This window comes from Camelus bactrianus, chromosome 7, assembly GCF_048773025.1.
Source record: "Camelus bactrianus isolate YW-2024 breed Bactrian camel chromosome 7, ASM4877302v1, whole genome shotgun sequence".
In the NCBI taxonomy this organism is placed as follows: domain Eukaryota; kingdom Metazoa; phylum Chordata; class Mammalia; order Artiodactyla; family Camelidae; genus Camelus; species Camelus bactrianus.
Genome location: NC_133545.1, coordinates 11,579,296 through 11,604,235, shown reverse-complemented (window position 1 = coordinate 11,604,235; position 24,940 = coordinate 11,579,296). Strand labels below are relative to the sequence as shown.

At 42.6% G+C, this 24,940-nt stretch overlaps 1 protein-coding gene across 3 annotated transcripts in view; it reads left to right on the top strand.

Annotated features, from left to right (window-relative positions):
* Nucleotides 1–24,940, top strand: part of AGK (acylglycerol kinase) — a 95,743-nt gene that overhangs the window by 16,935 nt on the left and 53,868 nt on the right. For 2 of the 3 annotated variants that reach the window (XM_074366906.1, XM_074366904.1), the window contains exons 2-4: nt 4,540–4,660; nt 5,981–6,267; nt 11,153–11,275. In XM_074366906.1, the coding sequence (XP_074223007.1) occupies nt 11,263–11,275 (13 nt within the window). In that variant the 5' untranslated portion in view covers nt 4,540–4,660; nt 5,981–6,267; nt 11,153–11,262. The remainder of the gene's footprint in view (nt 1–4,539; nt 4,661–5,980; nt 6,268–11,152; nt 11,276–24,940) is intronic. The other variant, XM_074366905.1, reaches the window with a different exon arrangement.

Genomic DNA, 24,940 nt, shown 5'->3' with positions numbered 1-24,940 from the left:
TAATTATCTATAGCAAATGAGCATGCCCAGTCCAGGGTCCACAGGAATGGTTGGAGAATGATTTTAGGAACAGTAAAAAGTTGCACATACTATTGATGTCAGCTAGTTCCTTTCTGCTGTCTATTTCCATCTGTTTTCCCCTTAAAATTTCGACATCCTCTTTTTTAAAACATTGTCCTCACTGTGTCTCCTACCCATTAGGAGTATGTGGCTTGCAGTTTATCAAGTCAGTGCTCTTGTCTTCAAGGACCAGAAAACCCTGACTCTAACTGGCTTAGATGATAATGGAATTTATTTAACATTATAGGATGTTTGAGTTTGAGCAAACTCTGGGCACCGTACAGCTGTTCGCCTTGATGACGTGATCAAGGACCCGGGTTCTTTTCATCTCTTCCCTCTCATCCTCTGTGGGTTGACTTTGCCTGGGGGCTGGTTCCCTCCATGGTTGATCAACAGTTGTAACGGTTTCAGGTATATTATCTACACATGTGATCCTATCTACGGGAAAAAGTGGGACCATCTCTTTCCTTTTTTAAAAAACAGCGTTATTAAGATACAACTCACAAACCATATAATTCTTTCATTTAAAGCTTATAATCTGGTGGGTTTTAGTATATTCACAGAATTGTGTGACCATCACCACAAACAATTTTTAGAAAATATCTTCCTCCAAAAGAAACCTCATACCCATCAGCAGTCATTTCCTATTTCTCCCCAACCATCCTCAACCCCCGCCTAAGGCAACCTCTAATCCACTTTCTATTTCTTTGCCATCTGGATGTTTCATATAAATGGAATCATACAATGTGTGCTCTTTCGCAGACTGGCTCATTTCACCTAGCATAGTATTTTTACGGTCCATCACCATAGCTTTCTTGAATGCCCCCTCTTAAGGGAGAACGAAAACTTTCCTGAGGTCTCTCAGCAGGCTCCCCACTAAGACTCTTTGGTCTAAATTGAGTTACATGATCAATTCCTAATCTAAGCCCTAGCAATGGAAGAGGAATTGGTACGAGTACCGTAAGCTGCTATTAACCACCTCTCAGCAACAGGAATGGGGTTATCCAGTCACCTGCAAAGTTGTCACAGGCAGGCAGGGACTGTGAAAGTGAGGGGTGGATACCTGAACAAAATTTGGTTCCTTTTAGGAAAGAATGGGGATAATGGGTGATGGATCAAGAAAGAAAGTGGAAAGTTTACACCACCCATAGTACAATGTAATAATTACACGTGGAGCCAAGAATCAATGATGAAAGAGACTATACTTACCTTGGGTTTATTTACTCTCTTGTTTTTTCCTTCCTGGCTTTTTGTTCTGCATCTGTAAGTTTCAGACTCTAGGACACCACGGAGGTTCTATTACTGTAGGTTCCCCACTGCCCCTGTCTCAAGCTGCTCCATATACCATCCCTGCAATGGATTTTACCACCAGGCTTAGCTAAGCTGACTGAGTGGCAAAGGCAGGGGGAAGTAACTGAGCGGTGAGAGCCACACGGCACCGTCTGTCCAGGTAATCATCAGACAGAATTTAGCATGCCACCTTTGCTGTTCTAGCTTTCTGTGGTTGATGTATGTAACTGGGAAGGAGTTTGCAAGTATGAGAATACTATACATATGCATGAATATCTGTATATGTTTATGTTGTCAGTGAATAAAAAATTAAAAGGTGGGGCCACCTTAAACCTTGGTTCTCTCTGCCTTGGTTCAGTCTTACATTCTCTCTCACTCTTCCACAGCTGGGAGGGGTCTGACTGGGGGCCGAAGTACTCCTTTTTGAGCCATCATGGCACTTGTCTTCTGGTTTCCTTGTACCCTGCTTCTAGACAGAGATCATTTCCCTTCAACACTCTTAAAGACTGATTTTGAGCCAAGAGAAAGTCCCTTTGGGATTGGTTCTGGACCAATGGGAAGTTACTGGGTTTTAGGACAATCTGTCATATTGGGAAAACCCTACAGATATGGAGAAGTAAGTAAGACTCTCTCAGTATAAGGGGCTGTTAGATATTAGTCAGCACTTTCCTTCCATGCCCTTGGGGGAACATGATTTCATTTTATAGGTAACTGAGTTCAGATTTCCAGTGTAGCATATTTCTTTCTTTTTTTTTAAATTGAAGTATAATTGATTTACAACGTGTTAGTTTCTGGTGTACAGCATAGTGATTCAGTTATACACGTCTATGTTCTTTTTCATATTCTTTTTCATTATAGGTTGTTACAAGATATTGAATGTAGTTCCCTGTGCTCTACAGTAGGACCTTGTTGTTTATCTATTTTATATGTAGTAATTTGTATCTGTTAATCCCAAACTCCTAATTCATCCTTCTCCCCACTTCCCCTTTAGTAAACATAAGTTTGTTTTCTATGTCTGTGAGTCTATTTCTGTTTTGTAAATAAGTTTATTTGTATTATTTTTTTAGGTTCCACATATAAGTGATATCATATGATATTTGTCTTTCTCTAACTTACTTCATGTTGTATGATAATCTCTAGGTCCATCCATATTGCTGCAAATAACATTATTTCATTCTTTTTTATGGCTGAGTAATGTTCCATTGTATTTAATACCACATCTTCTTTATCCAGTCATCTGTCAATGGACATTTAGGTTGCTTCCATGTTTTGGCTATTGTAAATAGTGCTGCTATGAACATTGGGGTGTATGTATCTTTTCAAATTAGAGTTTCTCTGGATATATGCTCAGGAGTGGGATTAATGGATCATACAGTAACTCTATTTTTAGTTTTTTAAGGAATCCCCATACTGTTTTCCCAATGTGTAGCATATTTCAGTATGTAGCAAGCACCATGTGTGGCAGTGTGTTAAGTGTGAAAGAGACACAGATCCCTGTCCTTGACAGGGCAGAATGTCCTTCTTCAAAGATCCCAGGCAAGAGTTGGAGAGCAAGGAGAATTCCACGTGGCTGCTAGGAATTAATTTCCTGCTCGTTGGGAGCCTCACTCATTTGTTAGCAATACTGAACAAAGAACATGGGAAAGGGAGAGCATAAGCCATGCCCTTGTCTCCGGCTGTGCACATCAGGGTATCTCTTTGACCATGTGTAATCTCAGTGTGCCACTGAGCCTCAGGACTGTGCCCAAGGGGCTGCTCCAGGCTGGAGTCACCTTCTCTGGAATTAGAGATGCTCATCATGGACCAACAGAGGAAGCTTTCCAAGACTCTCCCTGATTAGGAGAGGACCAGGCTCCAGTCCTGGGCTAGCAGAAGGGATTGCAACTGCTTAAGCCACAGGGTCAGATCTCTGCGGGGCTGCAGGAAACCATGCAAGACTGGCTAGAAGTTGAGCCTGATTGTTTTGGGATCTGTGTACACCCTAGTAAAATAGAGTTTGGAAGACAGTAGAGTCAGTGTAGGTCTCCCAAAACCCCAACCTGTCAGCTACCTACAGGGGTGCATACAGAGGTTCTGCCATTACCTCTGATATTCCTATTTGACCTATAAAAATACATGATTAATGGCTGAAGTGAGTGGTGCAGACTGAAAACATGTTGTTGGGGGGAGGGTATAGCTCAGTGGTAGATTGCATGCTTAGCATGCACGAGGTCCTGGGTTCAATCCCCAGTGCCTCCATTAAAAATAAATAAATAAGTAAACCTAACCACCCCCCCCACCAGGAAAAAAACAACAACAAAAAGGTAGAAGGAAAACATCATGTTGTTCAAGAAAGGAGTAGATCAACAAGGGTGTAGTTATCAGGAAGGCTTCAGAAAGGATGCGATTTGGACAGGCAGAGAGAAGGAATAGGGCCACTGCAGGTTTGCACTGGGGATGAGTGAGGGATTACACAGATGGCCCTATGCAAACAAAATGGCAGACAGAAAAATAATTTAGTTTTCATATTGATTCACTGAAAGTATTGAAATATCAACATGTCCCAAGCTGGATTTTCCAGGAGGCATATTCTAAGACAGGGTGTATTCATTTCCTATTGTTGCTGTAACAAATCACCACAAACTTAGTTAGTACCTTAAAGCAACACACACTTATTATCTTACAGTTCTGAAGGCTGGAAGCCTAGAATAGGTCTGTAGGGTTGTGTGCTTTCTGGCTCTAGAGGAGAATTTATCTTCTTACTTTTTCCAGATTCTGGAGATTGCCTACATTCCTTGGCTTGTGTTCCCTTCCATCTTCACAGTAGAGCAGCATCTCTCTCTGATCTCCAGGCTCCTTCTTAGAAGAACCCTTGTGATTACATTGGGTCCACCTGGATAATCCAGGCTACTCTTCCTATCTCAAGATCCTTAACTTAAACACATCTGCCAAGTATTCGTAGGTTCTGGGGGTGTACATGGACATCTTTGGGTGGGTAGTCATTATTTTGTCTAGCACACAGTGTTTCATGTTCAGAATCAACATCTGCAAAAAAGGAGAGGAGAAAGCAGGATCCAGCAGAGGGGGAAGCTGAGCTGTGATGCAACCTGACAGCCTCAGCTGATTCTGGGGGGACCTCTGGGGCTAGAATAACTGGTCAGAGGTGTCTTATTTTGGAAGTAAGTGACAAAGCTTTTGTATTTCCCCTAGATCAGTCATTGGATGTGGGCCACCTCCAGAAGGGTGTGACACTGGTCAAGATGGCTCACTGCATGGAGGCTGTCTGCTCATAGAGATCCCAGCAGCTAGGACCACAGGTCTTTCCTTGAAGGTGGGTGCAGGTGGCACATCTGCATGTCCACCACTCAGTCCTGGTCATGATGCCTGCAAAGAGCCTTTGAGAAATTTCCACGCTTTAATGTCATTTGTGACCTTACCAGTGACATGTTTAAGATGTGACTTCCACTCTCTTCCCCCACAGGGTAGGGGTGGGGTGGGTGGGGCTTAACTTCTGTAAAACATTGATAGTCTTTAACTGATTGATTTATAACTGTCCCTCTAGAAAGCATAGAAAGGGGCGATCATTGTCTTAACCAAAGTGGCCCAGTTTCCAGCCCAGAAATATTAATGGTATGAATTATATAACTTTAAAAATAAATGAGATGTTTTAATAAAGCTTTAAAATGTCAGTAAATACATGTGTCATGTAATGGATAGTTAATTCCTCAGAGATGAGTGTACAACTCACTCCTCTTTTGATGTAGATCTTTTCCCATTTGCAGGTGACCTATCTGAGCCTTGTAACCTGTTGCTTCTGTTTATACAAACATGCAATATAAGGAGGGAACAAAAAAGTTCTCTTTCAGAGACATATCATGCCCCCACCATTGCTACACTCCCCTCTTTGGCAAATGTCATCCTGAGGCTTTATTTTTGGGAGATGTCTTATTTTCTCTAGTCTGATAATCCAGATAGAAACCTGGGAGATGTTTCCAGATTTCTCTGCTGGGAACACAACAGGCTGACACCAGCGTCTCCATTCACTGCCACCCTGGCCACAATGAATTAAAGCCTTCATATTAAAGAAATAAAGTAAAGAAACTAACAAACATTCCCAGATGGCCCCGTGAACGCTCCTCAGTTAGTCCTGAGTGAGGCCGGCTGTGAGTCGCATGACCCTCCGCGTGCCCTTGCTCCCCCTCCCTGGAGGGGCTGCCTCCCCCCCTAGGCTGCTTTTTCTCCCTGGTGGTAGAGGCCTCCCACCCTTCTTCACAGGCGCTCTGGGCATCTGCCTTGTGATGCCTGATCTTTTCAACGGTGCACGGCTCCAACTCAAATAAAACCAGAGGTTTCCCTTTTCCCATTGCTCAGCTCCATCCCGATGCTACCCTCCGGTGAGACTCACTCACACCCTCGGCCCAGAGCTTTGGGAAAGTCATTCGCTGTGAGTTTTAAACAGAGTAACTAACACCTCCTCCCAGCCCTGGTTCTCCTTCTCGCCTTCAGGTTCCAGATTAACTGCCCCTCACTCAGAGAGGCCTAATGAGACTGCCTAATTAAAACAGTTCTCCCCCACTCCACTCCGGTTTTATCACCTGTTCCGTTTTCTTCGAGGTACTTAGCACTATCTAAAACTGCCCTTTTCATTTAGTTATTTCCCGATGTAGTGCCAGCGCCTAAAACAGCGTTTGCCTGGTAGGCTTTCGGTAAAATATTGTTGAGCGGCAGAGGGATGGAGGATAAGGATGAGCGGAGGAATAATGAAAGCTCAAAAAAGGAAGGCACGCCCCCGCGGCGGCCCCTGCAGACCGCACCCTCCTTGCGCGCCAGGAACCCGCGGCGGAACCCGAGAGCGGCGGCAGCGGTTTCCCTTCAACGGACCCGGGACTCTTAAGAGAGCACACAGGAAAGGCCGGGCTGCGAGCGGGACCTGCCGTGGTGAGTGCGGCGGGGTCGGAACGGGGCCCGGGGCGCCGGGTGCGGGCCCGGCCGGGAGTGGAGGGCCTCGGGGCGGGGGGCGCAGCCGGGGGAACCAGGTCTTGGGGGCCGCCGTCGGGACCCGGGTGCCAGCGGAGGGTGGGAGCAGGGCCCGGCGGAGCGGCGTGGGGAGGACTCCGTGCGGATGGCGGGGTGCCTGTCGTCACTGCGGGAGCCAGCTGTCCTGGTTCTGGTTCTGGTTCCAGAGCTGTCACTAACTTGTGTGACCCTTACTCTTCTTTTGTGGTGGTGGTGGGAAATTCAGCTTACTCATTTGCAAAATAGGGCGAATGGTTTCTGATCGATTGATGGGTTGGTCCATTCATTCCAGGTGCTTTCCTGGTATCCGTTTGCTAGGGATGCATGAACAGAACCAAAGCCTAGTGAGAAAATCCCCACCTTACGGTGAAGAGGGTCGAATAAAATCAGAATTTGGGAGTTCTTGGGGGGAAACACATGCATTTCAGATGAGAAATGTTTATTTGAACATATAAAATTTAATTTCTTACTGAGGCTGGGGAATAAGAATTCTGTTGGGTACTTAGAAGGCATATACGTAGGTAGCTAATATATTGCATATTGTGTTGACGACTTAAATACAGAAAAATTTACAAAGTGCATTAACACGCCTTAGCTGTGAACTTTACAGCCAAATAAGTTAATCAGAGCAGGTGGCGCACCTTCATTTTGCTAATGAGGAAAGTGCATTCACAACACTATCAGATGTGAGCTTTACAGCCAAATGAGTTAGTCAGAACAGGTGTATCCTCTAATGGGAAAAGAGAGACAGGTTAAATGACTTAACCTCACTCACTGCCAGTAAGCGACAAAACTGGGACTAGAATCTAGGCCTCAAGACCCTTGGCCCAGTGCTGTTTCCATTACACTAGGTTGTGTGTGCGTTTCCATGTTAGTTTTATAATACACGAACCCATTCATTTGTGACGAAAGGAATTCCAATCGATCGTGGATGACCTTAAAACAGACTGTGATTGACTCTTACATTGTTCTCTAACTTCTTTCCTTGCCTTGGGTGTTTTATCTGCACTCCAAGTTGACCTCCTTCACACTAATGAGTCTCAAATCTACATCTTCTATCAAGACAATTTTCCCTGGCTTCAGACTGCTAAGTCCAGACATCCACTGGTCGTTTCCACTTGGATGCCCCACAAGGTGTCTCAGACTTCATATCTCCTACACCACACACAACACCTTTCTTCACAAACCTACACTCCAAATCTAATGATTGAGATCATTATTCAGTAAGTTGCCCAAGTCCAAACCTGGCTTGGTTCCTCTTCTCTCACCTTCTACAATCAATTGCTGCCAAATTCTATTTTCTAACGATCTCCCAAATCCATCCTCTATCTGTGTTGCTCCTTCCTTCATTTATGTGCCTAGAGATTATGGTAGTAACTTCCTACTGGCTCTCTATAGCTTTAAGCACAGCCTCTTCCAACCCATTTTCCATTCTGCTACAAAGTAATCTTTTCTACAGTTCAGATGTGATCCTATCACTCACTTGCTTAAATCCGTTCAAGGGTTTTCATCATATTCAACGTAACATCCAAAGTCTTTAGCGTGGATTCAAGGTCCTTCCTGATCTTTCCCGGACCTCCCCCACCATCTCCTCCCTTTTAACCACTGTTTGTCCAAGTGTGGTGCTGACCTCCACTGGAAGCATGAGAGTACTCGTTAAAGATGAAAATGACAACCCAATTAGAACAACTCAGAATCTCAGGCGTAATGCCCAAGAATCTGCATTGCAAACAAGTTCTCTGCATTTTAACCAGTTTTACACTAGAGTTTGAGAGGCCTTGTTCTGGATACTCTTCCATATTTACTTGACTCTTTGTACCTGACTACCCACCTGTGTTTCCCTGAACATAGCTTGCTATCTCTTAGGCCTTTATGCCCTTCAGTCTCTTCAGCTTTTCATTGGGAAACTCCTTCTCTTTTAAGACCCAGTATAAATGTCATGCCTTCTGGGACAACTTCCCCCACCATGGACCACCGTGTCATCTCCAGTCTACATTAGGTCATTCTTGTGGCTTCTCACAGAGCCATGACGTACCCCTCAACAATCTTCCCACTGTATTGCAATCGTAAATTGTGTCATTGTATTGTAACTGTGGGTTTAACTGTTGTGAGCACTTGAGAATAGAGACTTGTGCTTCTCTGCCTAGCACCTAGCTCAGAGCCTAGCATGTAGGTGTTTATTAAAGAACTGTTGAATGAACAAGTGCTTTAGTGCCAGATGGAGAGGCGTCTGATTATCACATGTGCCTTTGGGTTCCTCTGTGTGCCATCCTGGACTGTGACCCTGATTCACAAGAAGGTAGGCTCCCTGGCACTGGCTTCATTGTTGCTGGTGATAAGGATGTTTCTCGCCCTTAGAGGAATTTTAACCAATGATGATTTTAAAGAAAAAATTATGTAGCGACACTTGTTAAAGAATGCTAAGGCCGACTGTATTCATGGGTGGGGAGAGGCATCTGGGTGGACATAGTGACCACTATAGGTGGTCTTAAAGTCGGGGAAGGCAATTGGAACTCTGATTCCAACGGAGGACAAGAGGGGTTTTGTAGTCAAGGAGCAGGGTGGGCGTCAGGGGATGGAAAATTTCGGAGAGGAAATATCAGGGGTGAGGGGGATTCTTGTTAGGCTAACTCAGAATTCTTGCTGAAGACAGACCAGAGTGATAAGATACCCAGGGTGGTCAGATACCAAGGGCGGGGGATTTTCACCAAACTAACCTAGCAGGATTCTTGCTCAGACTGGATTCTACAAGGACCGAGGGGGAAGCCCAAGGTTGGGCCTAGTCCAGCAGAGCCCAGAGGAGCCTGATGAAACTTAGGTCAGGAAGACAGTCTTTGTGGTTAAAGGGAGTAATAAAAGAACGAGAATCTTCAGCGAGAGCAACTTCTTTGTTTTTCTTGGTCTGTTTACTTCATATATACATAGTTATAAAAATTTTCTGTTGTATGTATCTGTGTAGAAAATACATTTATTTTGAAAATGTAGAAAAATACATTGCAAATCATAAATGTCACCCATTATCCATAATCAGGAGGGAACTACTTAAAATTTTTTGTTATTTCTGTTGGTTTTTTTTTTTTTTTTGATTTATATTCTTGGCTTTTTAAACCTTGCTCATTTTGCTTAACAGTATATTTTTAGTTTTCCCACATCAGCAAAAATTCTTAGTGAAAATAAAATTTAATGTACGGGATGGGGTAAGTTTTCTTTGACCCTCTTAAGGTCTCTAGCTGGGTCTGGAAATTAAACGCACAAAGACCAATGAGCAGGAGGAAAGCATACAAGTTTATTTAATATAAGTTTTTCGTGACACGGGAAACTTCATAAAACAAGGAAGCTCCAAGGAAACAGACCTGAGTATTTTATGCTGGGTTTGATGAAGAGTGGATGGTGGTGCAGGAGTGTGTTAGAGTAAAGAATGGGAGGTAATTGTAGGAAACGAGGAATTTAGTGAGGCCTGTGTATTACGATTTTTCCCTTTGTCTTTGGAGATGGGTTGATCTTTCCCTCTGCGTATAGGGCAGGCCCCTCTCACAAGAGGCTTTTGATGTGTTTCAGGGAAGAAGGGCGAGGTGGGGAGGTGGACAGAGTGACCTTCCTGCGTCTGCTGTTTTCCCAAACTCCTTCAGCTTAAAATAGTCACTATGCTGAGGTGCTGTGTTTTGGGGTAGCATGTCCTGAACTGCATTACAGTCAACAGTCACTTATTGAATGGCTATTATGTGCCAGATCTTATTTTAGACACAGGGATACACCAATGACCAGAACAAAGTCCTTTTCCTCATGGAATTTACATTCCAGTGGGATAAGTTAATAAACAAATTAGCACCTAAGGATCATCAAATGGTAAAATAAATTCTATGAAGAAAAAAAAAAACAGTATCAGTATATATGGTCACTTTTGTTTTTGAGTAAAGTTATGCTTACTTACCTTCCTTATAGGAGTGTGTGAATGTCCATCTCATTTTATTTGGTCATCTGTGAATGTGATCATTAAAAAGTTTTGTTGATTTTATAGGTGAAGGGTGATAGTTCTTTGTAATTTGCATGTCTTTGGTTACTCAGGAAGTTGAACATTTTTACAGAGCTACGTGCATCTCCTCTATTTACATTGAAGTATAGTTGACTCACCATGTTGTGCTAGTTTCTGGTGTTCAGCATAGTGATTCAGTTATGCATATATATATATACTTTTCCATATTCTTTTCCATTATAAGTTATTACAAAAAATTGAATGTAGTTCCTGTGCGATACCGTAGGACCTTGTTGTTTATTTTATGTATAGTAGTTTGTATCTACTAAGGCATTCCCTCTTCGTTGAGTTTTCTGTGAATATTCTCTTCTATTGAGGGCCTCATGTTTTCTTCTGTTTTGAATAATCCCTTTATATTACTAATTGGATTACTGATTTGATGATATATATTTTATGTATAACGGATAAGCAGATGCTCAGACAGTGGTATTGTGACTGTAAGGAGAAAGGAAAGATAGGTAGTTTAGAATTCCCTTTCTCTTTTCCTCCTCGTCCCCCTTCCTTCTAATACGATGAAGATAAATGATGAGAGAAGAGAAAGTGTAGTTTAGGTGGAAAGAAGTGAAGAAAAAAAAGGTCGGTGGGCAAGTGGGAAGATGAAGATGATGTAACCGGAGGGAGAGGTGGGGAGAGGCCGGAGAAGTGGTAATAAAGAAAAGGAGTGAGGAAGAAAAACATGGAGAGGAGGAAAGACGATAAGACAGAGTCATAGGGACTCTCTCCACGATTCCCTTGAATAATTATATTTTTCTTTGCTTTTTCTGCCTCTGCTAGCCTAGCAAATCCCTAAGAGAAGATGACTGTGTTCTTTAAAACACTTCGAAATCACTGGAAGAAAACTACAGCTGGGCTCTGCCTGCTGACCTGGGGAGGCCACTGGCTCTATGGAAAACACTGGTAAATACCTGACAGCCCCCACCGCACCCCGCCGTCCCTTCCACAACGAAGCAGTCCAGAGGGGCCTAGGGTTAAAATCTTATTGAGCTGTGCTTGTGTCTGTAGAACATTGTGGTGTACTAGGAAAGTAAACGTTGAAACCTCAAAGACAAAGGCTTCCTCTTGTAACCAGTTCGGGACGACTGGAATTGTACAGAGCTATTAACACTCACAGTGGACACAGATTCCAGCAGTGAGATCAGAACAGGAAGAAACTGAGATCCGCCTAGAAAGAGACAAGTGACCCCCCAAGTTAATAGTAGAGGGGTGGGAATTCCCATGTCTCCAGGGGATTTTAGTGCTTCCATTTCTCACTATAGTCTCCTGGCCTCTAACAGTGCCCATTGCTGGACACTGAGTCTGCTGCCTGCGGCCCCTGTGGCTGTCCTCACTCACTAGCCTCGGTTCATTTAAATGAGACACAGGCTTTCAGACCTTTTGTTTGGATAAGGAATTCCAGGGTGTTGTGGGTTTTATTAGCTTTCAGGTCTAGGGGGAGAAGAAAGTGCCCGAGCTCCTCTTCTGGTTTAACGTGGTAATAAGATTTAAATAAACAGTTTTTGTATAAAAATTAAATGAATTATTAAGAGAGCCAATCAAATTGCAGTCTTCTGGGGATTCAGGGCTGCATCTTAAATATATAGTAACATTCTCTGAAATCCAGGTGTCTTCAGTGACTGCTTTGTTAAACAGAAAATAGAACAGGCTGTATAATGGAAGTCTCCCCGTTGGGAAGGAGATTCTCACGGGTACTTCTGTGAACGCTCTCCGTTCACCACCGTCAGAGATGATGGATGGTGAGCAAGGGGTCTAGCTTATGCTGCTGAGAGGAAGATGGAACAGTCCCCTCTTTTCTGAGTATTGTCAAGACTAAGCACTTGAATTCCGTTAGCTAGCATATAAAGAATAGATCTAAGAATCTTAAAATTTTAATACATAAAAAAGAGAAGGGCAGAGGAAATGTTTTAACAAATTGTGTGTGGAGCATATAAGGTTTGTCTCTTCTTCCCCTTTCTAACTCCACTTGAGCCCTCAAGGCTCCTTATACTTCCTGCCAAGGTGGGAACTAAGATTTCCTTTGCAGGAGCACACGGTCCAGGCCACAGCTAGCTCAGTGTGGGAGAACCTCCCACCCACTGAGGATTATTGCTCTTGCTACTGCTAGGTAAAGATTTGAGGAAATAACTGAGTCCCCTGTTCAGGATATCTTTAAGGTACCATAATAATTTCTTGCCAGTATAGTCTTGAGACTTTAAAAAAGGCCCATTCAGTCTCCAGCATCTTGGAGGCCTCATTCTCAGTTGGATCTGAAACAGGTTGAAGGAGAAGTGCAGTAGGAGCCTGGAGGCATCATTTGGGTGTGTCTCTGCCCTTGACATTCAAGGTTACTGCTCAGAATGCAGCCCGCATTGTCCTGCCTGGCTTTCTTTTCTCAAACTTCTCTCCTGCATGCTCTAGTGCTATTTAGCCTCTCCCCTCTCCTTTTCTTAAAATTATGGTCAAAAACACTAACAGAAAATTTACCGCCTTAACCATTTTTAAGCGTAGTGTTACGTGCATTTATATCGTTGCGCAGCAGAGCTCTAGAACTTTTGATCTTGCAAAACTGAAACTCTGTACCCTATGAACACAACTCCTGGTTTCCTCCTCCTTCCAGCCCCTGGCAACCACCATTCGACTTTCGGTTTCTCTAAGTTTGACTACTTTAGCTACTTCATTTGAGTGGACTCATGCAGGTTTTGTCTTTTGTGATTGGCTTAGCATGGTGCCTTTAAGGTTCATTGATGTTGTAGCAAATGTCAGAATTTCCTTCTTTATTATGGCTAAATCATATTCCATTGTATGTATATATCAAATTTTCCTTATCCATTTATCTGTTGGTGGATATTTGTGTTGTGTTGACAAAAATTCAATTAACTATCAAGTTAAGAAAAAAGGGAATTTTATTCGAACCAAATCGAGGATTATAATCCAGGAAGCAGATTCTCAGAAAGCTCTAAAGCTCTTAGAACTGTTCCGCCTGTATGTGTATATAGTCATACACATTTTGAGACAAAGGATCGTGTATCAAAATGACATACTGACATTTTACATAAAGTTCGCCAAGGGTACGTAGTCCAGGTGAGCACGTACAAAGTGAGCAGCAAGTCACCGTGACCCCCTACAGAGCTGGGGAAAAACACGATGCTTTTAAGAACTTACATTGCTAGCATCAGAAGAAAGACAAAAAACGATCTTTCTGGTTGAGCAGGCATCTGTCCTCCGGTTAATATGTAATGTGGATGCACATTAGGGAAGGAGGCTCACGCAAACGCAGAGAACTTTTTGTTTAATTTGTTTAATTGTGCTGCCTGTACAATGCAGTCGGCCGGCAGAATGTTCTTTCTAAAAGAGAACTCTGATGATGTCACTCTCCTACTGACAACCTGTAAATGCCTCTCAGTGCCTAGAGGAAGAAGACCCGATCCTTAGCCTGGTTTAAGAGTCCCTTCGTGATCCTGTCCTGTCTTCCTCTCCAGCCTGCTTCTGATTCCTTTTCACCTTCCCCCCATAAGCCCTGAATTCTACCCTTATGTTCCAGAAGTATCTAGAAAAAGACCTGTTGCCTGTTGTCCCTCTGTCTCCCTTTGCTTGTGTTCTTCCCTCCCTCGGAACCCTTCTGCTCTTCTTCACCTGGGCAGCAGCTCAAAAAATGTGTCACAAAGCAATAGTAAGCAATCGTGGCATTTTTAGAGTAAGAGGAAAGAAAAACAACATGTATTTAATAATTACTCCATACCTAGTGCTAGGCTAGTCATTTCCCTGTACATATATGGTCTCATTTAATCCTCAAAATAGACCTGTGAGAGAGGTAATGTGATTTCCATACATAGGTAAGGAAATTGAGGCTCAGAGAAATAGTAACTTATCTATGGTCATATGGCTGCTTATTGGTGAAACTGGGATTTGGACCCAGGTTAATGATCCTCTAAATCCCATGTGCTTTCTTTGCTGCCGACGACTTTGAAGAGCAATGCTCACTTCAGTATATAAGTTCTGTTGCATTTATTAAATGACACTACCCTTTAAATGCCTTTCATAAGGCTTTATTAGAGCGGTCCTGTTATGTTCCCATTTCATTTTTAACTGCTCAGATGGAATAAAGCTCTTTTATTAAATAGACAGAACACATTTATTAGCATTTAGTAGAAACTAGTGGTGAAAAACTGAACACACGGCCCAGGGACAAAGGCCCTTATTTCGGAACCTCCTGGGGGCTCTTGGTCATTCCTTCGTGTTCTCAGTGCTTCTCGTGGGCCTTTGCTCACATTCTCGTCTGACTCCCCTCCTCCCGTTCTCTCTTCTGCTCTCCTTTCCCTTTCACTTGGCCTTTCACTTTTCCTCCTTTTTTTTTTTTTTAGCTTCCTTACCTGTTTGCCATATATAAATGAGTACGTTTATTTTTCCTGCATTCTATGAAAATTTTCAAACATACAGCAAACTTGAAAGAATTTTACAGCAAACACCTTCCTACCTACTACTTGGATTCTAGGTTTTACTCTGTTGCTTCATCATGTATCTATCTACCTGTCCATCCTTCTGTCAGTCTTCCTTTTTGATGCATTTCAAAGTAATTTGTCGCTATCAGTATACTGCCACCTAAATACCTGAACATGCATATCAGTAATTAGAGTTCAAGATTTGTTTATAGTGTTTTTTCCTTTACTGTGAAATTTACATACTACAAAATATACAAATCTTAAGTGTATGTTCTCCGAGTCTTGTCAGATGCAGGCACCTGTGTAACCCAGACTCCTAGCAAGACAGAGCACGCTGCCATCCCTCATGTTTCCCTCATGTCCCTTCACTGTCAATCCCTGTCCCCTACACCTTGTGGCAACCATTGTTCTGATTTTTTTCCCCACTGTAGATTCATTTTTTTCACTTCTAAAATTTATATGAATGGAATCATATAGTATAAACTGTATTCTTTTTTGTAAGGCTCCTTTCTCTTAGCATAATGGCTTTGGGATTTGTCCACATTGTTGTATTTATCTGTAGTCCATTTCTTTTTATTGCTAAATAGTATTCTAGAAGATACCCATACAATAATTATTATTATTTTATACTTACAGAATTTTGGATTCCTTGTTCTTGATTTCCAAGACCAGTGAACATAATATTTTACATTTCTCATTTTAAAAAGCAAGAAAATTGTTGTATTACATGTATTTGACTTTTTCTTTCCTTTGAAAGGAAAATAGTGTCTCTTGGTATAGCATTCACATGCCAGTAATAGTAATTGGCTGTATTTCGGTGTTGATTTTAAGATTTTAATAACTACTATGGTTTAGTAGAGTAAATTATAGTTTACTTTTAAGGGAAAAGGTGGATTTTTTTGGCATCAGATTTGGAAAAAATGCATATGTTAATTTATTCTATCTGCCCCATTTTTTGTTGTGGCCTTTAATTTGTCTTTTGACACAGATATTATTTATTTGCAGGCATTATTCCATTGTTACGGTGTTTATAAGTTTTCTTCTCCATTGGGAATTCCTCTCCTGTTTTCCTCTCCCTACCCCTCAGTTTCAAGGAAAAGAACTTGTGATGTCTTTCTTTGCATAATTTCCCCCACAGCAGGTTTCAGTAGTTGACAGGAGCAGCAGGGACTGCTCTCAGGACTCGGGAAGAGCAACTGAAGAGAAGGAAATGACCCTCTACTGAAAGTAAAGAGAATTTAAGTATTGCTCATTCCTCTTCAACTGCTCTTCCCAAGCTTTCTGGGTTCCCTGGGGGAGATCGTGTTCCACGTTGTTCAGTCCATCATGACAGCAGTTACCTGCCATGGTCCCTCTCTCATTCCGAGCCCTTTCAGTAGCAAAGGGCCTGCTAACAGAAAGTACCATAAGAAAGGAGGCAGACAGAACTACCACTTCTAACGGTGTGACCTTGGGCTCTCAAAGCCTTAGGTTCATCTGTAAAGTGGGGATAATAACAGTACCTTGTTAGATCAATGAGGGATCAAGTTCAAGGCTATAAAGCTCTCAGCATAGTGCCTGGCTGATAGCAGGGTTCAATACGTGCTAGTAATTGAATAAATTTGGTGTGATACATACTTAGTACTTCAGGAGCTAAAACGAATTACTGCTGGTAACTGGGCAATGAGTGGTTGGAGAGAGACAGCCAGTGGGGAAGGAAGACAAGGACCTGCCAGATGGTGTGTTGAGATCTCAGCCTTTTATTTATTTCACCTTCCACGTGGAACAGGACAGCTTGGAAAAGTGTAGTTTTAAGAGTGACAGAACATAACCATCAAAGAGGCAGGGTATGAGTTGTTAAAAGCCGCAAGCCATGCCTGAACCTTTGCCCATCTAATTGGAGCTCAGATTGTTCCTTTCATCTTTGGGGACCTGTCCTTTCTTGTCCTGACCCTGGTCCCTCTCCCTGGGATTTGGGCTGGTGAGTCCTGCCACAGTTTCTCAGCGCACCCTCATGGTCCAGCGGTTATCAGTGGCTTAGTGCTGGCCCCTGGTTCTCAGCTTAGGCCTTGGGCTCTGTGCTTTGGGCACCAATTCTCCTGCCCGCCTTGGCCTGTGACCCAGGTCTCCCTTCTGTTTATTTCGTAGAGCTTCTAGCCTCTCAGCCATAACCTGGTACTTTCGTGGAGGTTTTTATCCCACAAACACTATGCACCCCTCAACATGAAACTTGCAAAGCAAAAGTGACACTATAGCAGTGGTCCTGGGCCATGTGTCCCTAGGTTTTTATTAATACTAGAGTTTTTTCCCTTTGAGCATAGGAACATTTCATCTTGATACTATATATTCGTTTTGATTACTATACTCTAAGCATTGGTGGGAGCCCAGCTTTCAAGTTCTGTGGTCAAAACAATTGCTTAGAAGTAAAAATGAATGGTTATGAGTTGGCCCGAGGGCTGTGTTCAGTGTTATGCAGTTTTATTGAGAACTTAGTAGGAATAATGTTGGTCATCAGACACTTAATCAGTGCTTGCCAGGTGTCAGACACAGTTCTAAGCACTTTACAGTTATTTTATTTTCCTAACAACTGTTATGAGATGGTTATGCCTCTCATAATAGTGTGAGGTTAATAGCCGAATATAAAAGAAACTGAGGAACAGAAAGATTAAGTGATTTGCGCAAGGTCACACAGTAAGTGTCAGAGCCACAATTCAAAACCAGGTCTTCCTCTCAACCTCTAAGAATGGCTCCCGTGTCTTAGGTAGCACGAGAGAGAGAGGACGAACTACAAACTGAGCTTGTCTTACGCCTTAAGCCCCACGTGGCAAGATGGGTGTTAGAATGTTGTGTTTCACATCTGGGCTTCCTTCCGAGTCCTTTGGGTCTGGGTTTGAGCCTTGCCTTTGTCCTTGCCGATGTGACTTTGGGCGAGTTCTTCAGGTGTGCTCAACTTGACTTTTCTTCCTGCTCACAATATCTCACTTAAATGAGAAGATCACAGTTCTGGCACGTTAAAAAGAGCAGCTGCTTTTATATGGATGAATAAGGTACTCCGAGCTCTGTCCTGTCTGAGTGGTACAAAGTAAATGTTAGGCGTGCCTGAGGGAAGAAAGGATTACTTAAAATTTTTTTGTTATGGAAATTTTAAATATATAAAATTCGGATAGTATAATGAATCCCTATGTATCGTCTCTCAGCTTCAACAAATACCAGCATTTGACTGATCACATTTCATCTCTCCTCTGCTTTTTTTTTCACCTGGAATATTTTAAAGCAAATCCCAGGTATATCTCATGTCGTTTTACTTGTAAATACTTTAGTACCTTATGTCTAATAATTAAAGAATTTAAAAAAATCATAATGCCTTTAACTTGAACCTTACAAAACTAAAAATCTTTTGTGTCGTCTAATATTCAGTCTGTGTTTACATTTTGCCTATTGACCCCAAATTCTGTTTTATGGTTTTGCTTAAGTCAATATCGAAATGAGTTTCACACGTTGCATTTGATGTTTATCTCTTAAACCTCATAAATTCTAGTCCCCTCTTCCTTTTATAGTATTTGTTTTAGAAACCAGGCACATCTACATTTGCCCTGTAGAATTTTTCATACTCTAGATTTGGTGGTTCAGTGCTGTGCAGAGCCCTCTCGGAGCCTGAGGCAAAAATAAAAATCAGTAATACTGATTCAGTCTTTAAAACTCTGATATTGTGTTCATCATGGATCTTTTGCATTCATTTTGATTTTTTAAACATATTGTCTTAAAATATTTATCTCCAGCCCTGTGTTTTTTGGCACTCCCTTAAGTTTTGCACCGAGGCCAGTGGGGCCTGACTCCGGTCATTCTCGTCCCGGCCACGTGTTGTTTAACTTGGTCCTCTGTCTCACCTGTGTCCTGTAAACTGGTGACTAGGTCTGGCTTCTAGAGCTTTGTGAGTCAAAGTGTGAGCTGTGCTCCCGCAGCACAGATCACTCCTGGGAGCTTACCACAAATGCAGAATCCTAGGCCCCAACCTAGATGCACTGAGTCCGAATCTGCATTTTACCCAGATCTCCAGGGGATGTGTGTACATTAACCTTTGAGGAGCACTGCTCTGAGGGACATCATTTGAATCACATTTTTTTTTTTACTGTGGATTTCTTACTGTATCACATTGGGAAGTATGTGGTGTCTGTCCTGTTTGGGGGGATGTTAAGATTGATCAGTGGGTTCAGATGTGGTGAGCCTGATCCATGCATTAGAAAATGGAGAATGATTGCTTCTGAGAGTTCACTAGAGCAGCGCGGCTAAAAGGAGGGTGACTAGATGGATTTGAATGTCAACTTACACTCATCAGCTCTGTGACCCTGGATAAGATCTCTGTCTATAAACGGGATCGTGGTGTACCCATCTCTTTGGGTTGTCGTGCAGATTTTTAGGGCCTGGCACAAAGAAAGCTCTCCATCAGAGACAGTGCTGCCCTTGCTCCTTTCCTTCCCCATTGGAGAAAGCATCAGAACAAAGATGTCTTTTGAGTTGGGCCTGCGGAGTGGGTGGGACGGTGTTCTAGGGGATATTAGTGACTTGAGCAGAAAATGGACGTGCACAGTGTATTTTTGGTGAGTGGCAAAGAATGTGACTTCACTGTAGAGTTGCATTTTTTCAGTAGAATGGGGGGAAGCCAGAGTATGGAAGGCTTTGACTTAAGCAGTTGGTAGTATATGGTGAGCAGTGAGGTCTCGGTGAAGCTGTTCAAGGAGAGGAGGATGTCGTGAATGTGGTGGCATTTAGGAAGTTTAGTCCGGCTCCCTGTGTAAGAGGCGTCGGATGAAGAAAAACGTGGAGGTTGGGAGGGTGCTTCGGTAGTTTACATAGAAGGTAGGAAAGGCTGGGATCTGAGTGGGGGTATGAGGGGTGGAAACACAAATGGGTGGGTATGAAGCTGTGGGAGTGAGTCATGCCTGAGCACGGCCGCTCTGGCAGGCAGACCTCTGTTTGGTTTGGGCTTTGCTGCTCACTGGCCGTGTCAAGTTACTTAATTGACTTAACCTCTGAACCTCAGTTTCCTAATTGTTGTAATGGTGACAGTGAAATCGGTTGAGCAGGATAGTTGTAAGGATTAAATGAGATGGTGCATGTCAGGGGCCTGGTACTGTGTCCAGTACCTGCTAGCTGTAATTATAACTAGATGACTGGGTGTTTGGTTGAAGGAGAGGAAGGTAGGAGAAATCATTTTCAGCTTCAAGTCTAGGATAACTGGTGATGCAGAAAGAGGAAAGTGGCCAGGGAGAATTGGTTTAAGGAGGACATATTATACTCCCTTTTAGATGTGTTGAAGCAGTTTGAGACCCTGACAGCACGTCCAGGGGGAAATGTGTTAGATACCAGGAGTAAATTATGCAGGAGCCACACTTGACCAGACCTGTGCTATTTCTTTTGGTAGAGCTTATGGCTCCCCAGTAATGTGTTCAGCTTTATTTCTCAGTGTCTCTGGGGTTTCTGACGAAGCAGATGTTTTACTTGGATATCCGTTCACATTAGCGTCTGGCTTTGCAGTCAGTGGTCCAGGGCCCGACTGGTTCAGCAGTGGCAGAACCCTTCCCCCTCATGGCCTTTCCTCATTCCAGATTTTGTTGCAATTTGAAGCAAGCAGTTTGTTTTGCTTTTTAGCCATTTCAAGGTTCCTTTCTCTCTCTCTCTGAGCACAAGCTGATGCTGAAGTTTGGGGTATTAATAGCTGCTATTTAAAGAAGCTCATTTATGGGCAATTAAGTAACATGCCTGTCTCCCCAGCTTTGAGAGGGAATAGGAGAACCTTTTTTTTTTTTTTTAAGCACAATGAAGTTTAATTATTTTGCCTTTTCATTTAATTCTTTGTCATATTATTTAGGAAGTAGATTTTTTTCTTTTAAAACATCTATATTATTTATTTTGCTTCCTTTCTGTATGTTTATTGGTGGGAGGTGGGGCAGGGAAGGACTGAGATTTGAGGGCAGAAGCACGTTTAAGTTATATTTTGTTTTGTTGACTTTACATAATTTTTAGGGATATTTATAGCGGTGGTTTTAGTTGCTCCAAGCACTGCAGAGAATGATCATAGCTGATCCTCAAACTAACCCCTCTCTAGGGAGTGACTGACATCTCAGGTATTTCATGTCCTGGAACAGCACAAGTACTGACAATAGTAGCTGCTAATTTATGTGTTTATAGGTCAGAAGTTATCCTGGAGCCCAAAGTAAATAACCACTTTATGCATGCGATTTGTACAGAACACATTGTTAGGCGGGAGGAAGATAGGAAAGGACTCTCTCTTCCTGTGCTTTCTTCTTGAATACCTGTCATAATTTCTGTGTGATCTCTTTTCTGTCTTTTCTTTTGCTACGGGAATAGGTGTGAGGAGCTTGTATATAACTGACATTCAATATGTGTATATATGCCCGTACCTAGTGGTTGGTAGAGCAGAAAGAACTAGTATTTTGGTTGCCTAATGAAGTTAATGTTTTACTGTGTATAAGGAAAAGTATGTGGCTTAGAATGTATAGAATGTTGAAATTGGCATGTTGGGTGAAAATGAATGGGTGGAAAAAAGAGAAGAAAGTGGAAGAAGTAAAAGAACCATAGGAGAATGTCAGAATGCTGAGGAGAATTAGGTCGGGGTAGACATAGTTGCAAGAGTGGCTGGTGGTAGCAGCTCAAAGAACGATGCCTTTCAGTAGCAGCCGAAGTCTGCACTTGAGCCTGACCTAGCAGCCCGCCCGCCCGCAGAACTCAGCTCCTGTGAGTATTAGGACGGCAGTGTAGGAAATCGGTATTTTACGGAAAGCCGAGGCTAGAGTAAGAGGGTGAAAATAGAATCATTTCATGTTCTAAGAGGAGGAAGAGAGAAGATTCAGCCTTCTTCCACCTCTATTTCTCTCGGTCAACAGAAGCGGGGAATACACTGCAGAACCCATTTCCATCTCTCTGGGTGATGAAAAGTTCTACAGAGCAGACCAGAATGGTCAGTTTATTATGTGAGAGGAGCCCTCAGGGGATGCCGTTTTCATTAAGTACTTTTCTGTCCTCAATTGGAGAAGGAACAAGTTGTGTGGAGAAAATCCAAGGAATTAGAAGGAGCTTGAAATACTTACAAGTAGTGGCTTGTTCCATGTAAGTACATGTAAATATAGACAGAATGGCTGGGAACAGATAAGAGCAGAAGAAGGTGTGTTTGGATTTCTGTATTCAGAGAGTGAGAAGGAAAGAAGAAACACTCAGCTGGGGCTCTGTGCAGCTGCTGGCTGTTCTTACAGATGGGGCCTTCCTGATGAGGGCAGAGATCAGGTCTTTGACTGGCTATTAAGTGTGAATTAATGAATAAAGAAAGAGTGGGGTTATATGTAGCTGGACTTTTTCCTAAGCCTGCTGGCAGATAATAGTCACTACAGCGATAAATCGTGACTCAAGGTGACCATAGTGGAGGCATATGCCTGCGTTTGTGATGAAACAGTGGACAGAGCTTTCTTGCCTGCTTTTCGTGTCATTTGGGAATGTCCTTAGAGAACAGAGTAGAAGCAGAGTATTAAGAGAAAAAATGCTGTGTTGAGAATGAGAAGGCTTAAGTTCTAGTGCTCAGTCTTTGCGTCTCTTCTCTCTTAATGGTAGGCAGATCCCCAGGCTGGAATTTCTCATACTAGATCAGTTGGTAATTTTTTAGGAGCTCAAGGGAGATGGCGCTGTTGAAGGATTCCCTGTGTAAGTGAACATACCAGGATTGTGTTTAGGGGTTTAGAGATACGGGATTAGAACTGCATGTGCTCCTTGGGGAGGGGTGTGTATCTCACTGCCCAAATGGGAAATCACTGCTGCAGTGAACTTTGCTACTCACCAGACATTGTAATGTTGTTGGGTTGACGGGGATCTGGCTGTGTTGGGGGAAGTCAAAAAAGCACTGGGCTAGTTAATTTCTAAGGCGTTGCCCAACCTTAAAAATGTAAATTGCAGGGAATGGAACTTGGGTTTGGGCGCCTTACGAAAGGCATTTTACTTACCAGGTTTCTGTAGGGCTTTAACACTTTGGCAAAGAAATAAAGATAGTAAAAACGGGGATTGTAGATTTGGAAGTTGGTGTAAGTATTCAGGAAGCCATGGTTAAATAGGGGGCATACTTATTTATATCTCTGGGGTAAATCACACATCTTATGTACTAGATGGGGTAAGTCGTATTTTGGCAGAGGCCCCCTAGGAGGACTGACTTTTCTGAAGACAAGATACTGCAGTCCCTTTTGCATGAGCTTGTCCCTCAGAAAAGATGTTTTCTCTGGATTTTTCATTTCAGTGCTGACTTACTCATTCTTGTGAACTATGGGCTTGACCAGCTCCCTCCCTTCCTCCTTCCCTTCTTTTCTGTTTTCACAAATACAGTCTTGGGAAAATGTTCTTGGCTTGCTTTATATTATTATTAAAAATGTTGACTGTTGCATTGTTAAATACACCACCAAGTAAAGAAATCTACCCAGAAGGTACCATTTGACCTCAACATTCCTGAATGCACGTTTGGTCTACTTTTACTAGTCCAGAAGGAAGCCATACACTTGTCCTTTACGTTTGCTAATGGGCTTTGTTAACTTTTTTTTTTTTAATTTAATTTTTTTTCTCTTAACAGAGGCACTGGATATTGAATCCATAACCTTATGCATGGCCAAGCACGCACTCTACCACTGAGCTATAACCCTCACCCTCAACTTTTTTTGTTATTTTTGCTAAACTTCCCACCATCAGCAACAGAGGTGATGGAGTTTATGCCTGTGTTGGATGGAACAGGCATTAATGGAATTGATTGCCTTTGTGACCCTCATTTTCTCTCCTCTCTGTTTGCTCTAAGGGGCACTGAAATGAAGACTGTCACCACTTAATACATGGTTATCAACAGGATTTCTTCCTGACCCTTTTATTCTTTCATGATGTTCTTTATCTCATTGTGCTGGAGAGAGATAAGAAGATATAAATTTCCTAAGTGGCAGGTGGCACATCATGGGAGACCTGGAGAGCAGGAAGAGATACCGTGCTTGGTTACATGGAAAGAACAGACCAGAAGGCCCCAAAATCCTTTTAAAAATCGTTACTGTTTTCATTGTTCTCTAGGGGTTTCTAACCAACACACTACCCGTTCTCTTCTATCCAAATGAACATTCTTCAGGCCCCAAAGATCAAGCATTGTTCTTTAGGGGCTGCATTGCTTCCTTCTAGGTCATGTGCCTTTCTCTAGGGCAGGGACAGTCAGCACTGTCCCATGTGTGGCAGAAGCTCTCCTGGGCAGAGACAGTCAGCACTGTCCCGCGTGTGGCAGGGGCTCACTGCAGCAGCCGGTACCTGCATCGGTGGGCTGTGTAGTTTGAAGAAGCTCTCCCTCCCCTCCTGCACACCAGTCACTTCTCTCAGGTTCATTTTCATCTTTGCTTCCATTTTCACTCCATCCCTGCTGGCAGCCAGGGGGTACCAGCACTGCAATATAATCATTCATTATTCTAGGAAGCTTAGGTAAGTTGAAGTCGTTGGTAGAAACATCCAAACTTGAAATCTGTTTTGTGTAAAGCAAAAAACTCCGTTTGTATGCACCAAGGGAAAAGCTGGTGGTAGAAATTGCTGTACAATTTGCCTCTAGACTATAGTGGGAATATCTTTTTTTGGGAAATAGGACGGATCAATGTGATTTTTCTCTCCATGTAGAGTTGTTATTGAAATAACAACTTATCTTATTTTGCAGTCCTAAAGTAATAAATAAAACATTTATGGCCCAGAATAAATTGAGAGCATCCCATTTCCTGAGTAGCAGGCATGTTCTTATTCTTGTAAAGCCTCAGGCAGAGTGATATCAGCAAATTTTTTTCATTTTCTAATCCAGAAGCTTCTAAATTCTTTCTGTCAGAGAACCCACATTTTTACATTCAGTACTTCAGGGACCCTTTTGGATATGACTGCATTTTGTAGCACCTCTTTTAAATTGTGCTGAACTTGAGTTCTCTCAGGAGACAGCATGAGGCAGTGGAAAGAGCATGGGCTTGGCATGTATATATGGTACCTATTTTTCTTTTTTTTTTTCTGGCAACAGGGTCTTTGGTTCACATTCTGATTCTTGACCCATTAGCAATCTGAAATTTCTTTGACACCAAATTCAGCCACTGGGACAGTTACTGTGGTGCTTCCTGGT